Source organism: Cynocephalus volans, chromosome 5, assembly GCF_027409185.1.
Source record: "Cynocephalus volans isolate mCynVol1 chromosome 5, mCynVol1.pri, whole genome shotgun sequence".
NCBI lineage: Eukaryota > Metazoa > Chordata > Mammalia > Dermoptera > Cynocephalidae > Cynocephalus > Cynocephalus volans.
In genome coordinates, this window is record NC_084464.1 from 122,429,518 (window position 1) to 122,451,448 (window position 21,931).

Consider the following 21,931-nt stretch of genomic DNA (forward strand, 5'->3'; position numbering starts at 1 on the left):
TATACACTGTCGATGTACATGAAAACTAAGAGAACAAACATACAAGCCATTATTCTAGATTAATATAACTCATCTGTACTTGTTTCCTGTAATCCATTTCAATAATGCCAATAATATCAGAAATAATTCTTTTCTGTAAACATTCACTAGGCATCTACTATGTGCTAAATGCTAAGGATAACGAAGATATCCCACTTTCCTTCAGGTACTCACAGACAGGCACATAAATGGCTAACTATAAAACTACTTAAACAGACTGTAAGTTCTGCAAGGAAGAAACACTTAAGTGCCAAGACACAAGATACAATTGGAACACTTCAAGGAAAAGAATATAAGAAAATCTAGGTGAAAAGTTTAATAACAGAAGTATCTATCTTTATATTTCATTTCATGTAAGTTATCAGAAATTTCCCCAACTACAAAGTTTTTAAAAAATTCAAATATTTAGGGTTAAAAGTATGCAAAGTGGCAAAACTGTATTTATAAAAACCAGAAAACACAGGACAAATGGACCAGAAAATAAAAAGTAACAATTAATAATAAAACTTTAGTGTCAAGTAATTCTGTACTAATCCTTATATGCATAAATACACATTTCTGTGTGTTTAATTTGTAAGTTTACCCAAAGATAAGGAATTAAATATTGCTGAATGATTACAAGTTACTCATCTGGGAATATGAGTACAAAGTAAGTCTTAAATTAAATAAATATGTATATACTGCCCTCATGGGGCAATAATATATAGTTTGTTAAAATATTAGCAGAAAATGTACTGATCTCCTTGGATATAATTTATTCTTACATGTCCTAGCCAACAAAGGAACACCACTGATATGATATGACTAGTAACATAATGTGTCATCTAAAAATCACTCATACATATACTTCTATTTGTGCCAAGTCTCCTCTCTGGTTGGGGAAAGTTAGCATTGTATTCTGACAGGTGTTAGAAATGTTAGACGGCCTGGATCGAAGATTCTATTCCTAGATAATTTAAAGTTGATAATCCATGAGTAAATCAGCCTTTCAATGCCATGTTTGTTTCTTTTCTTCTCCTTTTCTTTGTGGTCAAATTGCATTTTTTACGACCAATCTCAAATAGCAGTTATAAAAGGGAAAGAGTGAAAGAAAATGACTTACAATAATACATGTTGGTACTTCACGAAGAGAATATTCTGCTTTATTAGGAAGATCTTGATTGCCTACCAGCTCATAAACAGCAGGATAGGATAACAAGTTCACCAGTGCTAAAAAAGACTGAAGAAGAAAAAAAGTCATTTAAATGGTTCATTTTTCAATCACATCCATGCAAGAATCATTAATGTAAAGATTTATAGCTGTATGATTGTAGGTTAATCTAATTTTTTAAATAAGCCTAATTAATCCACATAAATGTGAAATATATATAAGTGTAAAACAGTTAACATGAACAACAGTCTTTAAGCTGACAATGCATGATATAACAACTGCTACAAAACATACATAAGAGTTGGAAAAATGTTTTAAAATGTCAAGTATCTCTTGCAAAGTTTGGTTCTGACAAAAAAATGAAATGATGCATCTTTCTCATTCTGTGCACTGTTATATCTGATACGTAAGAAAATAAGACAGAGTAATACTTAGGGTCTCTGGGACAAGATAATAAATTATATATATTCCTGGTCTCAGGCCACAAGGCTATCTCTTAACTATATTCACTTGAAATACTACTAACCTAGATATAATTTTAAAAACCGATGGCTTTTCCTCTCAAAACCATCTCATTTTCCAATGTAATCTTACCAAGTTAATCTCTCCATGAAATTTTTAATCTCCCCACTCTCATTTCATCTTATTAAAAGCAATTAGAATATTTTTTCTCAGACACATTCTATTCTTTGGCTCCCCAGCTCGAAAGCATGCAGTGGTTGCCCATCACTAAATATCAAATCTAAACTCCTTAGCATGACTTTCAAGACACTTTACTAATCAACACTTTTCTTCTTTTCACAGCCTCAAAAGCTTCATTTCCCATTCTTCCCAAATATGAAGTCTCCACTTCAGTTAATCAAATCTGCCTGTGGTCTCCTTGAACTAGCTGCCACCTATACAAACTTTTCTTATTCTATTAACATGCTACTTCTGCACTCCCACTTACTCATTATCCCACTTACTAAGCTTTCAAAAGTGTGCCACAATCTTTTCTGAAGACTTTCCAATTAATCACATCTAGAAGCCCTATATTCTGCCAATACTTGAATATTTAGCTTGTATTATAGTAATTGTACTTAATTGTGACCATTAAGTTTTTTTCTGTTTATCATTTTTAAAACTTTTCATTTGACTCAAAAATTGAGAATAAGACAAATTGAGAATTTTCATTAGGATCAGAAAATTAAAAATTGAGAAAGTTAGAAAGTACATTTAATTTAATCTTTCATTTAACACATGACAAAACTTGAGGTCCAGATAAGTGAAGTAGCTTGGCCAAAGATACACATTCAGACAGTTGGTAGAACTAATATGTATCTTATTACTTCCAGGCTGAGATTACTTAGCACAAATAACAATACTGTACATTTTCAAACACTACTTAACAGTGTCACTCCTTTCCACAGTCCTTGTTTGAGGACCTGGAAAGTAGAGGCCATTTTATGTCTCCTCCCTCACTGTACCAAATGCAATGTTATTAACAAATAACAGTGGCTACATCGTGTATATATTTAACAATGATTTTTAACAAATGCTGTTTCTGAATAAAAAATGAACTCACATTAAGTTTTTAAAAGCATCCATATTTTCCCCATGATAAAGAAATCCCATAAAATGAAGATGGAATTTCTGACCAATTCTAAGAAAATAATCCATGATTTAAATCCTATATCTGTTGGATAGCAATAAAGTTATCATAAACAATAACTAAATAAATTTAATAACTTGGTTGTCTTTTATTGAATTCCTACCTAAAGAGAACACCATGCTAAAAGTATGCACTACAGAGAAGAAAAAGGAACTTACGAAAGAAAGGATGTCTGATGAGTATATCTATTAATCATATAAAAATGAACTACAGGAAAACTAGAAGGCCCATGGCCACTGGAAACCACTGTATTAATTAATTCACTAATCACCAAGTGTTGACTAGAAAGATGATTAATAACACAGATTTCACTATAGCTTTATTTTTAATCCAATTTAACTTATCATGAGAATACAGTTAAGCTAAAAAATTCTTTACAATTGGAGTATGCAAACATTTCAAAATGCCCTTAGTATTAATCTAGCAATATTTAGATACTATTGTAATTTTTTTTTTTATGTTTAAAGTGTCTTTCCTATCATAACCTTAACAGATTACAAAAAATCTTTTAACAAATGTCCATTTTGATAGAAAAGACAGATGGTCTTTATAAAAACATATATTATTAACATACTGAGAATTTTTGTATTATTTACATATGAAGAATTCCATTGATGCTGATGGAACTTTCCTCCACCTAAGATATACAACAATTTGAACCACACACAATCATGGCGACTTCTGATATGCTTCTCTAAACTAATTAAGTAGAACTTTAGGTGAATACAATTAAATAATTGTATCTGAACTAAAACAACCTGAACAGAATTTTAAAGAGGCTTGAGAAGATTTCAGCAACTTGTTTCTAGAAGAAACAAATCCATTTCTCATACACAGGTATTTTTAAAGACATTAGCATATTGCAAAATTGTGCTGTGTTAAGCACTTCTCAAACTCAAAATATTTACAATGTAATCATTGGTTTCCACAAAAGAACACTGTTAGATATTGCTAATATCAAACATTAATTATCCTAAAATTTATAGTAGCACAAAATATAAATCTACTTCATCAACGTTTTGAAGAGAAAAATGAGCTTTTGTGCAATAATGATAAGGAAACTAATGGAAGGCCAAGTGTTTGCTATATTTTAAGATGAAAGCATAAAAGTAATTAATTACCTTAAAGCCAAGAACTTTTCTTATGAATTAAAAATCTTTCAGGTTAATAATGATGATATATTCACCTATCTATTCGTTCAAAATATTTTAATGCCAGCACTCATCAGTAATTGTGCCAGATGCTAACAATAAAAAATACAAATAAAGGAATCTGCCCTCAAGGACTCACTGTAGTGTTGTTGCAAGACAAATACACTATTAGATCAGTCAAAAACCATGCCCTCAATGACCTGATAATATTGCAGTATGAAGAGGAGTGGGAGGATATCAGCAGGATGACACTATACAGCCAAGTAGGGAGAGGTGAGAGATGTGGCTGCAGAAGTAGCAAGCTGGCAGGCAGACAGACATGAGATATGTTAATGAGCTCTATCTTTATCCTCTAGGAAAACTAAGTCACTTAAGAGTTTTCAGAAAAATACTAGGAATTATATTTTACATTTTGGATAGAATGCTCTAAAGGAAAGATCAGTGAAGACTGTGAATGGGAGAAGGAAACTGGGTGATGGCAATAGTTTAACTGCCACCATTACATAATATAAGCACTTACTTTATAAGCACTTATTATATAAACACTTACTTTGGGCCAAGCACTGTACTACCAATATTTATGCATATAATCTACTTTAATTTTCAATTCAACTGTAAGACATGCATCATTTTGAGGAACAGTTGGCATCTGAAGCCAAGTCTGATTGATTTTAAAGCAACTGTAATGATATAAACCACTAGAAGACACTACAGTGGCACTTAGATTGTGAGGAGCACCTTTTGTTTAGCAAGTAGGGGGGTTCTTTATTTGTTTTGGGATGAGAATCAATGCCATCTTCAAAAAAATAGTTTTACATCTTTCTCTCCAAGTTGTATGCCTTCTATTTTTTCTTGCCTACTACACTACGACCTAATACAATGTTGAATAGAAATGATACAAATGAACCAAACTTAGGGCCAATATTTCACCATTACCTGTAATATAAGCTGTATGTCTTTCAAAGATAGTATTTAGCAGATTGTGGATTAAATCTGCTAAGAGTTTTTATCATAAACGGGTATAAAATTTTGCCAAATGCTGTTTCCATATCATTGAAATTGTCATGAGTTTTCTTTTTTCTGTTAATATGGTGAATTATAGTTTCATTTTGTAATGTCAAACCAACTTTGCACTCCAGGGATAAATTGTACTAGATCATGATAAATGATCATTTTATATATTGCTGGATTCAATTTGACAATATTTTGTCAAATAGTTTTGGTCCACATTCAACAGGAATATTAGTCTGTAATTTTTTTTTTTTTGGTAATGTTTTTGTCTCATTTCTGTATCAGTGTTATGCTGGCCTTATAAGTTAGAAATTGTTTCCTCTACCTATGTTTTCTGAAAGAGCTTGCATGAGATTTGTATTCTTTCTCCTATAAATGTTTCGTAGAATCCACTGGTGAAATCATCTGGTTTTCTTTGTGGGAAGGTTCTTGATAACAAATTCAATTTCTTTAACAAATACATAGCTATTCAGTTTTTCTTTTTCTATTGGGCCATTTTTAGGGAAAAAAACATCCTTTTAAAGAAATTTTTCAATTTTATGTTATTGAATTAATGGCATAAAGCAAATCATAATATTCACTTATACTTTAATATCTATGGGATCTTCAGTCATACTCTTTATTCTTGATATTGGTAATTTTAGGTCTTTTTTTTTTTGATCAATCAAGCTAGAGGTTTATCAATATTAATGATCATTTCAAAGAATCAACTTTTGGCTTTCTTACTTTTCTCTAGTTTGTCTTGGTTCCATTTTATTGGTTTCTGCTCTAATCTTTATTATTTCCTTTCTTGCATTTGCTTTGGGTGTAATTTGACCTTTTTCTAGTCTCTGAGCGGGCCGTTAGTCATTAATTTCAGATCTTTCTTATTTCTAATATAAATATTAAAGCTCAAAATAATTCTCTTCGCACTATTTCAGCTACATACACAAATTCTGATATATTGCACTCATACTTTCATGCAGTTTGAAATATTTTCTAATTCCCCTTGTGCTTTTTTCTTGCGTTACAGATTATTTTACCAGGGAGTTGTTTAATTTCAAAATATTTGGGCTTATTTTCTAGTTTCTACCTCTTAATTTTTAATTAATTCTATTGTGATCATAGAACATAATCTATATTATTCCAATCATCTTAAATTTATTTGGACTTGCATTTAGCCCAGCAGATAGTCTATCTTTGTGTACACACCAATGTGCTCTTGAGAAGAATGTGTATTCTGCAATCATTGAGTATATTATTCTATAAATATTAGATCAAGTGATTTATAGTGGTATTCATATCATGTAATTCTTAACAGATATCTTTTGATCTGTTCTATCAATTGCTAAAAGAGATGTTAAAAATCTCCAACTCTGATTGCACATTTGCCTATTTCTTCCTCAAATTCTATTTTAATGCTTCATATATTCTGAGTGTTTGTTATTAAGATCATAAATGATTTATGATTATGTCTTCCTGATGTAATGACCATATTATCATTATGCAAATGTTTCTCTTAATCTTTGAAGGCACTGTCTTGGTTTTTCTTTCTATCTGACACTAAATGTGGCCATACCAGTCTTCTAATGTACATTGTTTCTTTGTATTTATTTTCCCATCAATTTACATTCAACTTATCTGTGTCTCTATTTAATGTGAATTTCTTAAAGACACCAAATAGTTAGATCTTCCTTTTTCATTTACTCTAAAAAGTTCTATTTTAATTAGAATATTTGGTCCATTTGCATATAATGCAATTATTGATATAAATGCCTTTAGGGCTACTATTTTCCCCTTCTTGTTTTCCCATCCATTTTCTATTCCTTTGTTCTTCCCTTCCCACTTTCTTTTGGGTTATATTTTTTAGAATTTTTTAAAATTTATTTATTAGGTATACCTTTTCACATTATTTTTTTAGTAGGTTTCTAATAAAGTACTGTTCAGTAGAGCTTTCTGTGATGATGGAAATGTTATGTAATCTGAACTGTACAATATAATACCAGCCAGCTATGTGTGCTATTGAGTACTTAAGATATGACTAATGTAATCGAGGAAATATATTTTTAATTTTAATTAATATAAATTTGCATAACCACACAGAGCTATTGTCTGTTATATTAAACAGCACAGCCAAAGAGGGAGAGAAGGAAGATAGAGGAGGCAGACTGGAATAGAAGTAAATTTTTTAATGTACCTCATTATATATTAAAACTACGTAATTGCTCTCTGCAATTTCAAAGACATGATAAAATTAGATACCAAAAGAAAAAAAAATATTTAGGGAATAATATTTAGAGACTACAAGCTGGGCACTAGGACTGTGTTTACTACTATGAGTTGTCATTATTTCTAGATCTTTCAGCATACAGATTAGGAGAATACACAATATTTTTTAAAGAGAAAAATTAATCCTAGTTTATACTGACATTTCTAATTTGAAATCAAAGAAGTTTAATAAAATCCCTGTAACCTTAAGTATGAGTTAAAAATATTTCCTAGGGATTAATAATATTGGGCCACTTTATGTAAAATATATGAACCTTGTAACCATAGAGATTCTGTACCATTTTATCAATCTCCTGCTCTTTATACTGTCATATATATTATCTCTAAGTACAATATAAAAACCACTATATGTCATAATTATGTTTTAAAAAGTCATAGTTATTTAAAATAAGTTTTGAAAAAATAATAACCTTTAAACTCACTATTTGCAATTCCCTCTCTCCATCCTAAAAATTCACATATCCATACAGTATTATTGTCCTTCAACCAGAAGCACTTCATTTAGCATTATTTGAAATGTAGGTCTGCTGACAAATATTTTCTTAGACTTTAAATTTTCTTTCTTTCACTTACATTATTGAAGAATGTTTTTGCTGGATGTAAAATTCTAGGTTGACTGTTTCTTTTGTTTGTTTTTCCCTTTAGCACATTGTTTCTAACAAGATATCATAAAACTTTTCTCCTTTCCCCTATATGTGTGATTTTCTAGGGGTTCTTTTAAGATTTGCTCTTTATCTCTGTCTATAGTGAGCCTTAATGAGGTTTTGTTATGTTTTTATTTTTTGTATAATCTCCTTGAGATTTCTTATCTATCAATTTAATCTTTCAATAAATTTTGGAGATTTTTAAGTATTATTTAATTTCTTCTCTTATGTATTTCTGGTATTCCAACAATACACGTTAAACCTTTTGATATGGTATCACTAAAGCCTTTCTCTTTTTCCCCTCTCTGTACTTCAGATTATGTAATTTCTTTTGAGCTGTCTCAAGTCCACTGGCATGTTCAAATCATCTGTTAGGCTCATCTAGAAATTTTTATTTCAGATAAGATTTTTTAGTTCTAGAATTTCAGTCTGGTTCTTCCACATAGTTTCTATTTTTCCACTGATTCCTAATGTTTTCATTTAATATAAGCATATTTTCCTCTACATTTTATTTATAATAACTGCTTTAAAATCCTTGTCCAATAACTATAACTTCTTCATTTCACAATCAATTTGTATTATAGTTGACTTTGTCTTCAATATGAGTCACATTTCCCTTTTCCTCATATGTCTAGTAATTTTGGACTGTATCCCATACATTGTGAGGATATGTCATAGAGATTCTGGACTGTTATGCAGATTTTTAATTCAGCAGTTACACCAGCTAGACTCAAACCCTAAACTCTCTACCACTTGTGCTAGGTAGCATCTCTGCAAAGTTCACATGTGCAGTTTACCAGTTAGCCACATATTTGGACAGAGTTTTTACAAAGAGTTTGGTGTGCCCCCTCTGTGACTCTGCCTTTTCCAGGAACCCTGTTCCATCTTCCAGCTGCTGCATAGTCCTTAACTCTGTATTCAATAGTCCTTAACTTTGTATTCTGGTTCTTCAACCCTTTTAGGTAGTGGATTTCTACCTGTGGAGCATCAATGTGTATTTGACCTTTGACAACAATCTGTTAAAATCAAAAATCTCAAGCAATACCATTCTCTTCATCCATACACTAACTACCCTTTATTTTCATCCTTTTTTAGTCATTTCAATACTTTTAAGCATTTGTTTTTTATATTATTTTTTCAGTGTTTCCAAGTGTTTTCTACAGGAGTTAACTAGTTTACCATTCCAGAATTAGCAACATCTAAAATGCTGGGTTTTTAAAGAAAGAATTTTATGACACTCTTTGAATAAAAATTGTTCAGGAGGACTGGCCAGTTAGCTGACTTGAAAGAGTATGGTGCTGGAAATGCCAAGATCACAGGCTGGGATCCCCATACCAGCCAGCAGCAGAAAAATAAAATAAAATAAATTAATAATAATAATAATAATAATAAAATTGTCTAGGATACCATAAAATCACATTTAGAAATCATCATTTAATTTTAACGAAATTTGTAGAATATATTAAGTATATAAAAGCTATTGAATTATAATAAAACGTTTGAGTGTGTCAAAAAATTTTTTTGCCACATTATTCTAAAAATGGCATTTTCTCTCTGCCCACCCCTCCTTCAAATAATTCTCACGATTTTCAATTGGAATCAAAGCCCAAAGGCAAGAAGCTTCTTGGATTTTTGTTTTGGTTGGTTAGTTTTTGTTTCTGTGATTTGCTTGTTTTTACACAACATGTCTGATGTGTTCTTACTCTTTATTAAGGGAGAGAAACTCTAATAAAAATAAAATGAAAAAAAAAGTATCCTAGCAAAATATCATTGCCAAGGGACGCTGATATTTCTATTGTTCAATAAATTTATTTTTAAAATAAAAAAAAATTATAAATGAAAAAAAAAAGACAGGAAAGACATACTTAGGAAAGGCTGCTGGTTGTAATTTAATATAGATAAAAATCTAGATAAAGTTATATGTGTGAGATACGTTTTAAATCTGTACATTAAATTAAATCAAATGACTTCTTACCTTTTGACAGCTTCGGTCGATAGGATCCACTGGAGTAGATCTGGGATGGATTACCCTAACATCATCTCTTCCACATTCCAGATTGGACCATAATTCAGTTATAAGTGCATTAATAAATCCTAAGAAGAATTATTATTTTATGTCATATTTATAGTATAATATATCTTTGGATTATGGAGGAGAGATATGATTATCCTTCTGACAAGACTTACCCACTATGACAGAAGACACATACTTGCATCTTATATAAGAAATAATCTCGGGCCGAGCCCGTGGCGCACTCGGGAGAGTGCAGCGCTGGGAGCGCGGCGACGCTCCCGCAGCGGGTTCGGATCCTATATAGGAATGGCCAGTGCACTCACTGGCTGAGTGCCGGTCATGAAAAAGACAAAAAAAAAAAGAAAGAAAGAAAGAAAGAAAAGAAATAATCTCTATCCTTGGTAGAAATGGTATTTGCTATTGTTAATACTTCATTATCATAAAATTTTGTAATGACCAAATTCTGAGAGACTATTTCCCTGGAGGACCTCTGAATTTTGAGTCCCTGCTTTTATCCCATGGCCAGTAATATTTCCTAGCAGGTTTTCCTGAAAAATGATAAGGTTTACATGTTGTTCTCTAAATGAGCCAACAGTGTAAGGTAGCCTGAGAGGCATGTGTTTAACAGATGGAAGGAGAAGAGAAGGCGGTATCAGGAGGCAGGGTAGACATCAAAGAGTATCAGTATATTCTCTTATTTCAATATAACTATTATTTTTAATTCCATACACTTAGAACAATTCTGTATTTCACTATACTTTTGTTTCAATACGCTCTTTAAATTCTCATAAGTCAGATACTATAAAATTAAATGAAAATGAATATTAAGCCTGATTATTAAATTATTCTATAAAAAATCAAATATATAAAAAAGTGAAAAAAATAACATCTAATCATAAAATCAGTAAGTTCATAATAACAATATAGAAAGGGTCCTCTGGTATATAAGAAAAAAAATGGGCTCTAAAATTGAGAATATCAGGGTTCAAATTCCAAATTTGCAAGTTTATTAGTTATTCATCCTTGGAAAACTCCCTTGACTTCTTGGAGCCCCAGTTCCCCCATTTGAAAACTGAAATAATAATGCTACATCCCAGGGTTAACATGAAATATAAACAGAGTGATATATGTAAAGTTCCTAATACAGTACATAAGACATTGCAGGAGCTTAAGCAGCAGTAATTTTCCTCCTTTTGTTCTATTAAAAAATGCACTTATCCCCCTTATTGAAAAGTGTGATACTCTAAGGCTCAGAAGCTTAGTAACTTGACCAAGGGCAAGATCTAAGATTAAATCTAGCCTCCAAGTGCTTCAATTAATGTTCCCCTGAATACTACATTATGTGGTTTTTATTCTAAGTAGAAGAAAAAATAAGTGCTCAGTTTAGGACAATTCTTGACAAGAAATGTGTTTCATAATACCAGTAGTCCAAATTAGTTCAGCCAAGAAATGAATTTAAAGTGCAGGATTAGAAAATATTTTCACTTACAGAGAGAATAAATGGTGATCACTGATGTTATCACTATAAAACTTGAAAAATATAATTGCAGCACCTCTATTTAGGGATTATATCTTGTTCAAGGTTCAGATAACCTTAACATATGACATTAAATTCCCAGTGCTTCAACTTCTTATAAATCCAATTTACAGTGGAAAATATATACCACAAAATTCAAAGACAGTGTAAAAGCTAAGTGGTGAGAGAAATGCTTTCAAGAAAGGAAAAGGAAGAAAGAAAATAAGAAAACAGTATTATATGTGTGGTAACTATTATGGCTATAAATTTTGATGTATATATAAGCTACTGAAACTAAGCATTACACAACCCTATCAGATGTGACTATACCGAGAGACAATGATATCCTTCTGATTTAAAAGATGAAGGAGGATTCTTAAAGCATCAAGTATGTTTCAGTTCAGTTATTACACGTCATTGTTCTGAGAAAGCAGAACAAGGCTGAATACATTTCAAATTAAAAAAAATTCCCGGTTGAATTTCACGGAAGAGGAAATACAAAAAGGAAAAACTGTAACTTTCTTTTACATATGGCCTAACTTGGGAAAAAGAACTTTTAGAGTAAATATCCTCATATTTGATCATGCCAGTTAAATTTTTAGTTGGTTTGCTTATTTTATTCAAAATAAGTATAATTATAATGAAAAGAAAAAACTTACCTGAATTTTGTAGTGATACAGCACCTGCTGCTGTTGATGCCACTTGTGCAACCAAAACTCCATAGCCAAACTTTTCATGCCTGCTAATCTAACAACATAAATAAGACACAGCAATAAGGAATAGGAAAGCACAGAATGCTAATGTTTTATACATGTTATATGTAGAGCTATCCATTTTTTTAACATTAGAATGCTAGACAGATCTTTAAGATAACAGTAAAAAACCCAGAAACTGTAACAACCAATGAAAATGTACCCAATGTTAATATTTTTGACAATCTCATTTCAGATCTACATTCTGATCCCCACTGTAAAACTAAGCTTCTTGACCTTGAAGAAGTCACTTATCTTTTTAAGCCTAAGTCTCTTCATACATAAAATAAGGGACTTGGACCAGATAAAGAGTAGCACTGCTTCCAACTAAATTCTATTATCCTATTATTACTTTTTAGGTTGGTTTTCTATTAATAAATTTCCTCATTAATAAATCAGCATTCACTGCCAGTTTCTTAACTGGGCTTTCATGTAAACAAATAACTTTTAAAATAATAATGGTATCTTTTTAAAAATGACAATCATTTTTACAGAGAATGTGATTTTTGTTCCTAGAGAAAGGGAATGTTATATATATATGTACATACACACAATCCTAATTATTAATATACAGGTTACTAATAATGGGGACGTCACACCTCTCTTATCATTGAACAGATAATCTAGACCAAAAAAATCAACAAACATTGAATTTAAATTGCACTATAGAGCAAATGGATCTGACAGACATTTATAGAACATCTCAGCCAACAACTGCAGAATATACATTCTTCTAATTAGCAGATGGATCATTCTCCAGGATAGAAACACATGTAAGGCCACAAATCAAGTCTCAATAAATTTTTTTAAAACTGAAATAATATCAAGTATCTCTTTAGACCACAATGAAATACAACTAGAAATCAATAATAAGCAAAACTTTAGAAACTATACAAATACATGGAAATTAAAAACATGCTCCTGAATGACAAATGGATCACAGAAGAAATTAGGCAATAAATCAAAATATTCCTTGAAACAAATGAAAATAGCAGAACAATCCAAAACCTATGAAATACTACAAAAGCAGTACTAAGATGGAAGTTTATTGCAACAAGTGCTAACAGCAAAAAAACGTAGAAAAATTTCAAATAAATAACCTAATGCTGCACCTCAAAAAACTAGAATAACAAAAATCCTATCCCAAAATTAGTAGACAGAGAGATATAATAAAGATCAAAACGGAACTATAGAGACCAAAAAAATGATATAAAAGATCAATTAAATGAAAAGTTGTTTTTTTAAAAACAAACCATTAGCTAGACTAAAAGAAAGATAACTCAAAGAAAATTTCCTGAAAAAGGAAATATTACAACTGATTCCAAAGAAATACAAAGAATCTTTAGATTCTATAAACTATACTCCAACAAATTGTAAAACCTGGAGAAAATGGAAAAATTTCTGCACAACCTACCAAGACTGAATGCAGAAGCAGCAGAAAACCTGAACAGACCAATAACAAGTAACAAAATTGGAATCAGTAATCAGCAGTCTCCTGAGAAAGATAAGCCCAGGACTGGTAGAAATTCTCAAATAATTTGTTAAGTGATAAAAAGAGTATTATAGACATATTCAGGGTAAAGTACAGAAGAGAGTATATCTCACAGCATAAATCAGAATAAGGAAATAAAAAGACATTATAAAATGCTCTTCCTTCTGAGACTCTGGCTAAGGTCACATTCGCTTTATAAAATGTTTGACTTTTAAACACAGCTAACCATTCAGAATTTACATGTTTTAAACATTTCATTAATCTAAAATTTTGGAAATATAAATTGTATACTCAGTTTTAAGGGCAAAAAAAGCAACTAAAGAGGAACTAAAATATCATGGGAAAAAATTAGGTTTATTTCTCCAATTTTCTGTTGCTTTTGTCCTTATAAGTTTGCCGTTCTTTTCCATTTTTATTAGTCATATTTCCCATTTTCCTTAATTTACAATGTTTTGTTCTACAGTTAGATGACACAGAAGTACAGCAAATAAATATCTCTCATTTTCCCATGTGCCTATTTCTACAAAAACTAAAAAAACCCTGCTCATCAATCACTCCCTCTGGCCCTGCTGATCCAGATATTACAAGCCATAGGGGTTTTCAAAGTCACACTAACAAATGAAAAGGAAGAAGCAGAGAAAAGTTTCAGAGAATTTAGAGATACTAAGTAAGATTTAGTCTTTATGGACACTGTCAAAGACAACAAACAAGAAACATAAGTTCTAGTCTTACTGCTGTGTCAGTACCTAGCTAGCTACTAGATCTGTAAAGCAGATCATTTAACCAACCTGGGTCTTCAATTTCTCTTCTGCAAAATTCAGGAAATGGCCTAGCCTAGTTGTTTTCTTACAAGATAACTGAAGATCTAAATTAAAAAGCTTGAATAGCACAGAGCACCATGAAAGCATCATAACAATTACAAAGATATTGAAGATGGTGATGCACTAAGTTGTAAGTTACTGAGGTCCAGAGAATAGTATCTTCTATGATAACTACAAGTTTAATACAAAAGAAGACTGGGGTTGTTTTAAAATTTATGAACACAAAAAAAGACATCTAATCCTAGGTGTAGGAGGCAGAACAAGATGGCCGACTAAAAGGATACACTGCTCACCTCTCCCATAAAGACAGGGAATACATCAAATATGCAACTACATGTGGATGAAAAAAATGAAAGGAGAGAGCTGTAACACATCCAAAAAGCAGCAGAGATGCTAGTGAGTGCAGAAACTCAAGATAGCCACATACAGAACAGAAGAAAACTCCCAGCCACCACCACCCTATCCTCCACCTGGGAGCAACAAGGACCCAAAAAGAGTTTCTGACTGCAAGAAGATGAGTGGGTCAGCGGCCCAACCCACAGGGAAATCTGTGCTGCCTTTAGGGAATACATGCTGCCATTGCGGCTGTGCACTCAGTGCTGGGAACTGCTGCAGGCACATGCAACTGCATTGGCCCAGACAGGATCACACACAGAACTGCCCCCACCTCCTGGGCCCCAGGATGCTGCAGCGATAGCAGTTTGGGATCAGGATCAGTTCCAACACCCAAAGGCACTTTTCTTTGGCCCAGGAAGCAGTTCCACACCCTTGAGGCCACATTATCATTCTGGGTCGCCAGCACCCAAGCCCACAAAGTACCCTGCACCCTGGGAATGGGCAGTCCACTACAGTGAAGGTGCCTCACTCAGGACAGAGGAGATCAGTGTGCACACCCTCCAGAGCTAGAAAGCCACCTACTTGACTCACCCACTGCCAGTGACCCTGTCTACATTGTTAAATCTCCCAAGCAATTCTTATAATCATGAGGAGAGGGTGGATAACCCATACACCTCTCCCAATGACTGCCTTTGCAGCCATGACCCAGTGATGGGAACTCCTGGGAACACATGTGACTGAAATGACCCAGGTAGGGACACATGCAAAACCACCTCCACCCCATGGGTCATAGGCTACAGCAGCAATCACAGATTTGGGATCAACCCCAAAACCCAAGAACATTTTGCTTCTGCCCCATTAGCAGTTCCACAACCAAGGCCACATCATTGTGCTGCACTGCCCACACCCAAGTACATGCAGTGTCCTGCGCTCTGGGAACAGGTGGTCCAGTAAAGCAAGGGTGCCAACCTCTGGACACAGGGGGTTGGCACACACACTTTAAAGAGCCAGAAAATCTCCTAATCGAGGCTTTTAGTCAATGCTATAGACCTAACATTCTTTGGTGAAGTACCTTTGCATTTCTTACATCCATGAAGAGATGATGATGGATTTGTATGCCTCTGTTGGGCACAGACATACACCTGCAGCACCAAGAGCCCACCTAGGCTGCCTACACCAGCATGGGGCATCAGAAGAATCTAGCATCTCTCTTGGGGGCACAGAAGCACACCCATAGCCACAGTGACCATATGCAGGGAAGCACACTCCAGCTTAGGAGCTCCAGAGTGTCCCAGTACCTCTCTTATGGTAACACAGGCCTAGTCACAGCGACCTCACCAGAGTGGCCACTCCAGCTAAATAGCTACAAGTGGCCCCAGATACCTCTTGGGGTAGAAGAGTCCTATCCAAAACTGCTAACACCTGGCCCAAGAGTGGCTCCACTTCAAAAGTGCTGCTGCAGAGCAACCCAGTGTCCTTCCTGAGAGTACAGGGCCACACACACAAATCTACTGACTCCACTCAGTGTCACCCACTTCACTCAACCCCCCTGGCAACACAGGGCTCTTCCCAGAGCCCGTGACACCACTGATTTCACCAACTGTAGCTGAGGGGCTGCTGATCACCTCGTAGTATCTGTCAAAGCCTAAGGTCCTAATTCCAAACCCAGAAAACCCACCTAATGTAATCCATTTAAACTGAGGAGCTTCAGAACACATAGGTGGACCTATCAAAGTAATGGGACACCAACCGGAATGCCAGTGAATCTGCCCAGGGTCGCCCACCTTTGTCAAGGTGCAACAGAGCACATCTCCCAACAACTCAAGATCTCACCATGACCTTGACAACCCAACCCATTGTCACACTTCAGCAAGGAACTACTGAATGGCCCAGCACCAAGTCTACTGAGGCACTCTCAAACAACTCTGGCTTTGAATATAGTAGAAGTAACCACATGGAGACTAAACTACTATATCTACCCAGAAATAAAACTAAAACACCCTACTCGATGGACAAAATAAAACACATCTGCAGGAGGACTCTCCCTCATCAAAAGCCACTGCAGAATATTAGAAGAAGCAACTTCTCCACCAGATGCCAAGACATCATCAAGGGATACTATAAATACCAAAATAAATAAATAATACCCCCTCCTCCCCAAAGGAATACAACAATTCTCTAGTATAGAATGTATATTTTGAAATATTGTGTAGCTATCTGCCAGGTCGAATTGATCTAAAGTGCAGTTTAAATCCTTTGTTTCTCTGTTGATTTGTTGCCTAGATGATCTGTCCTATGATGAGAGAGGATTGTTGAGGTTCCCAACTACTATTATACTGTGATCTCTCTCTCTCTTTAGGTCTAATAGTATTTGCTTTATATATCTGGGTCCTCTGATGTTGTGTGCATCTTTATTTATGATTGTTATATCCTCTTGCTAGGTAGGTCCCTTTATCATTATATAATGACCTTATTTGTCACTATTCAAACTGACAAAGGTTTTGGTTTAAAGTCTATTTTATCTGGAATAGCTACTCCTTCTTGTCTTTGGTTTTCATTTGTGTGGTACATCTTTTTCCATCTCTTCACTATTAGTCTGGTTTTGTATTGTTGTTTTATGTGCCTTTTGCTCCTTTCTTTCTCTTTTATTCTTTGTCTCCGGTGTTTGTTGGTTTTTTTCTAGTGATAATATACAGTTTCTCTCTTTCTTGTTTGCATATCTTCTTGTATCTCACTGAGTTCCCTTAAGATTGTTGTTTGAAATTCTTTTTCAGTCATTTCATAGGTTTCCTGTTTACTAGGCAACAAATCAACAGAGAAAAAAAGGATTTAAACTACACCTTAGATCAATTCAACCTGGCAGATATCTACAAGATATTTCATCCAACAATTACAACATTCTTTTCATCAGCACCTGGAACATTCTACAGCATAGACCAACGTTAGGTCACAAATCAACATTCAACAAATTTTTAAAAACTGAGATCACATCAAGTTTCTTTTCAGAACACAATGAATTAAAACTAGAAATCAATAACAAGTGAAACATTGGAAACTATATAAATGCATGGAAACTAAACAACATGCTCCTGAACAACTAGGGTAAAAGAAGAAATAAAAAAGGAAATCAAAAAAATTCTTGAAAATAATGAAAATAAAGGCACATCATATCAAGACCAATGAGATACTGCAAAAACAGTACTAAAAAGGAAGTATATTGGAATAAATGCTTATATCTAAGGAATGCTTATATCAAAGGTTTCAAATGAACAACCTAACATTACCGTATTACTCCGTTTTGTGTTGTTATAACAGAAATACCTGAGACTGAGTAATTTATATGGAAAAGAGGTTTATTTGGCTTATGATTCTGGGACAGCTGCATCTGGCATGGGCCTCAAGCTGTTTCTACTCATTGCAGAAAGCTGCAGGCAGCCAGTGGATACAAGCAGATCACATGGCAAGAGGAAGCAAGAGAGAAGAAGCAAGAGGAGGTGCCAGGATAAACAACCACCTCTCACAGGAACTAACAGAGCGAGAACTCACTCATTACTCCCCCCACCTAGGGAGAGCACTAATCCATTCATGAGGAATCCACTCCCGTGACTCAATTAGTTTCCAACACTGCCACATTGGGAGTCAAATTTTCACATGAGTTTTGGAGGGGACAACACATCCAAACTCCATCAATTACATTTTAAACAACTAGAAAAACAAGAACAATCCAATCCCAAAATTAGTAGGCATAAAGAAATAATAAAGATTAGGGAAGAATTAAGTGAAATACACATCAGCAAAACAAAACAAAAGATTAACAAAACAAAAAGTTGGGTTATTTGAGAATATAAACAAAACAGACAAACTATTAGCTATACTAAATTTTTTAAAAAGAGAGAAAAGACTCAATAAAAATCAGAAATGAAAAAGACATTACAACCTATTCTACAGAAATACAAAGAATCACTAGATATCATTATGAACTATTTGCTAACAAATTTTGAAAATCTGGGGGAAATTGATAAATTTCTGAACACAAACAAACTAACCCTAAACAGACCAATAATGAGGAATAAGACTGAAACAGTAATCAGCAGTCTCCCACAAAGAAAAGCCAAGGAACCAATGTCTTCCCTACTGAATTTTACCAAACCCTTACAGAAGAATCAATACTAATTCCCTTCAACCTACTCCAAAAAATCAAAATAGAGGTCATTTTCCCAAACTCATTTATGAGGCCAGCATCATCCTGATACCAAAATCAGACAAAGATACGACAAAAAAAGAAAACTGCAGGTCAATATCTTTAACACAAAAATCCTCAACAAAATACTAGCAATCAGAATATAGCAACACGTCAAAAAAAAAAAAAAATTATATGCCATGATCAAGTGAGATTCATCCCAGGAATGCAAGGATGGTTTAACATATGAAAACCAATAAATGCGATACACAACATCAACAAAATCAAGGACAAAAACCTTATGATTATCTCCATAGAAGCGGAAAAAGCATTTGACAAAATTCAACATCCCTTCATGATAAAGACTCTCAACAGATTAAGTATAAAAGGAAAATATCTCAACACAGTAAAAGCCCTTTATAACAAAGCCATCACAAACATCATCCTGAATGGGGAAAAGCTAAGAGCTTTTCCTTTAAGAACAGTAGCAAGTTAAGGATACCCAATTTTACCATTTCTATTTAACGTAGTATTGGAAGTACTAGCCAGAAGAATCAGGCAAAAGAAAAAAATAAAGGGCATCCAAATTGGAAAAGATGAAGTCAAACTATCCCTGTTTGCAGATGACATGATCCTATATATAGAAAAACCTGAAGACTCCACCAAAAAACTCTCAAAGCAGAGAAATGAATTTAGTAACTTTGCAGGATACAAAATTAATATACAAAACCATGCTAACTACTTTAAGTGAATCATTGTGCAGTATCTGCAGGTATTGAAACAACACACTGTACTCCACAAATATGTACAAGTAAATGTTAAAATATTTACAGAAAATTTTTAAAAAATCAATATACAAAAATCAGCAGCATTTTTAAACACCAATAATGAAATAACAGAAAAAGAAATCAAGAACCAAGCCTACTTATAATAGCTACCAAGAAAATAAAATACGTAGGAATTAATTTAACCAAGGAAGGGAAAGATTGCTATAATGAGAACTATAAAACACTGCTGAAAGATATTAAAGAGGACACAAAAGGATGAAAACACATTCTATGTTCATGCATTGGAAGAATTAAAGTCATTAAAATATCCATATTACCTAAAGTGATCTCTAGATTCAATGCAATTCCCATCAAAATACAAATAATGTTCCTCACAAAAAACAGAAAAAACAATCCTAACATTCACGTGGAACAACAAAGACCCCAAAGAGCCAAAGTAATCTTAAGCAAAAAGATAAATAAAGCCAGAGGCATTATAGTACCTGACTTCAAATTATACTACAAAGCTACCACAGTAGCCAAAATAGCATGGTACTGACATAAAAACAGACACTCAGACCAATGGCACAGAATTGAGAACCCACAAATCAATCCACATATGTATAGCCAACTGATCTTCAACAAAGGCACCAAGAATATACACTGGGGAAAAGACAGCCTCTTCAATAAAGGGAAAACTGGATATCCATGTGTAGAAGAATGAAACTACACCCACACCTCTCACCATATATCAAAATCAACTCAAAATGGATTAAAGTCTTATGTATAAGACATGAACTATAAAACTCCTAAAATAAAACATAGAGGAAACACTTCAGGAAGCAGTGCTGGACAAAAACTTTATGAATAAGACCCCAAAAGCATAAAAAGGAAAGAAAAAATTACTAAATAGGATTATATCAAACTAAAAATCTTCTGCACAGCAAAGGAAACAATCAACAGAGTGAGAAGAAAACCTACAGAATGGGAGAAAATATTTGCAAACTATGCATCTGAAAAGGGATTAATGTCCAGAATATACAAGGAACTCAAACAATTACACAGTAAAAAAAACAAATAACCCAATTAAGAAATGGGCAAAGGATCTGAATAGACATTTTTCAAAGGACGACATACAGATGTCCAACAGGTACATGAAAAACTGCTCAACATCACTAATCATCAGGGAAATGCAAATAAAAACTACACTGAGGTATCATCTCACCCCAGTTAGACTGGCTATTATCAAAAAGTCTGAGAATACAAAATGCTGGCAAGGACATGACTGTTACTGGGACTGTAAATTAGTACAACCATTATGGAAAACAGTATGGATACCTCCAGTATTAGTACGGAGCTTTCTCAAACAACTACAGATAGAACTACCATTCGATGCAGCAATCCCACTATTAGGTATATACCCAAAGAAATGGAAATCATCACATCATAGCGATACTTGCACTCCCATATTTATTGCACCTCTAGCACAATAGCCAAGATATGGAACCAAAGTAAATGTCCATTGACAGACAACTGCATAAGGAAAATGTTGTATGTATATACCATGGAATACTACTTAGCCATAAAAAAGAATGAAAACCTGTCATTTGCAGCAGCATGGATGAGCTTGAAAAAAACTAGGTTAAGTGAAATAAGCCAAGCACAGAAGGAGAAATGTTGAATGCTCTCACTCGTGTATGAAAGCTAGAAAACACAAAATCAAAAAAAAAAAAAAAATCAAAGAAACAAATAACAATCATAATAAGCTGAACTTTCAGAAGGAGGGAACAGAATGGTGATTACTAGATGTGGGAAAGGAGGAGGTGGAAAGGGGACAGCAAGAACTTGGTTAATGGATACAAAACAGCTAGTTAGATAAAACAGGTTCTACTGATGTACAGTTGAACTAGGCACCTACAATTAACACTAATTCACTTCACATTATCAAATGGCTAGAAGAGAGGAGATTGAATGTCCTCAACACAAAAAATGATGTTTTGTAATGATGAATATACCAATTATCCTGCTTTGATCATCACAAATCATATGTACAATCAACTATTTTTCAATTTTAAAAAAGAAAAAAATCCTAGTTGTATTATCACAACAGCAAAAGCTGTGTCTGTATGATCAGAAGCA

The 21,931-nt window shown here is 33.6% G+C and overlaps 1 protein-coding gene across 2 annotated transcripts in view; it reads right to left on the bottom strand.

Annotated features, from left to right (window-relative positions):
- Positions 1 to 21,931, bottom strand: part of TBC1D32 (TBC1 domain family member 32) — a 235,283-nt gene that overhangs the window by 119,452 nt on the left and 93,900 nt on the right. For both annotated transcript variants that reach the window (XM_063097734.1, XM_063097733.1), the window contains exons 19-21: positions 12,104 to 12,191; positions 9,890 to 10,008; positions 1,142 to 1,258 (exon numbers count right to left, since the gene is read on the bottom strand). In XM_063097734.1, the coding sequence (XP_062953804.1) occupies positions 1,142 to 1,258; positions 9,890 to 10,008; positions 12,104 to 12,191 (324 nt within the window). The remainder of the gene's footprint in view (positions 1 to 1,141; positions 1,259 to 9,889; positions 10,009 to 12,103; positions 12,192 to 21,931) is intronic.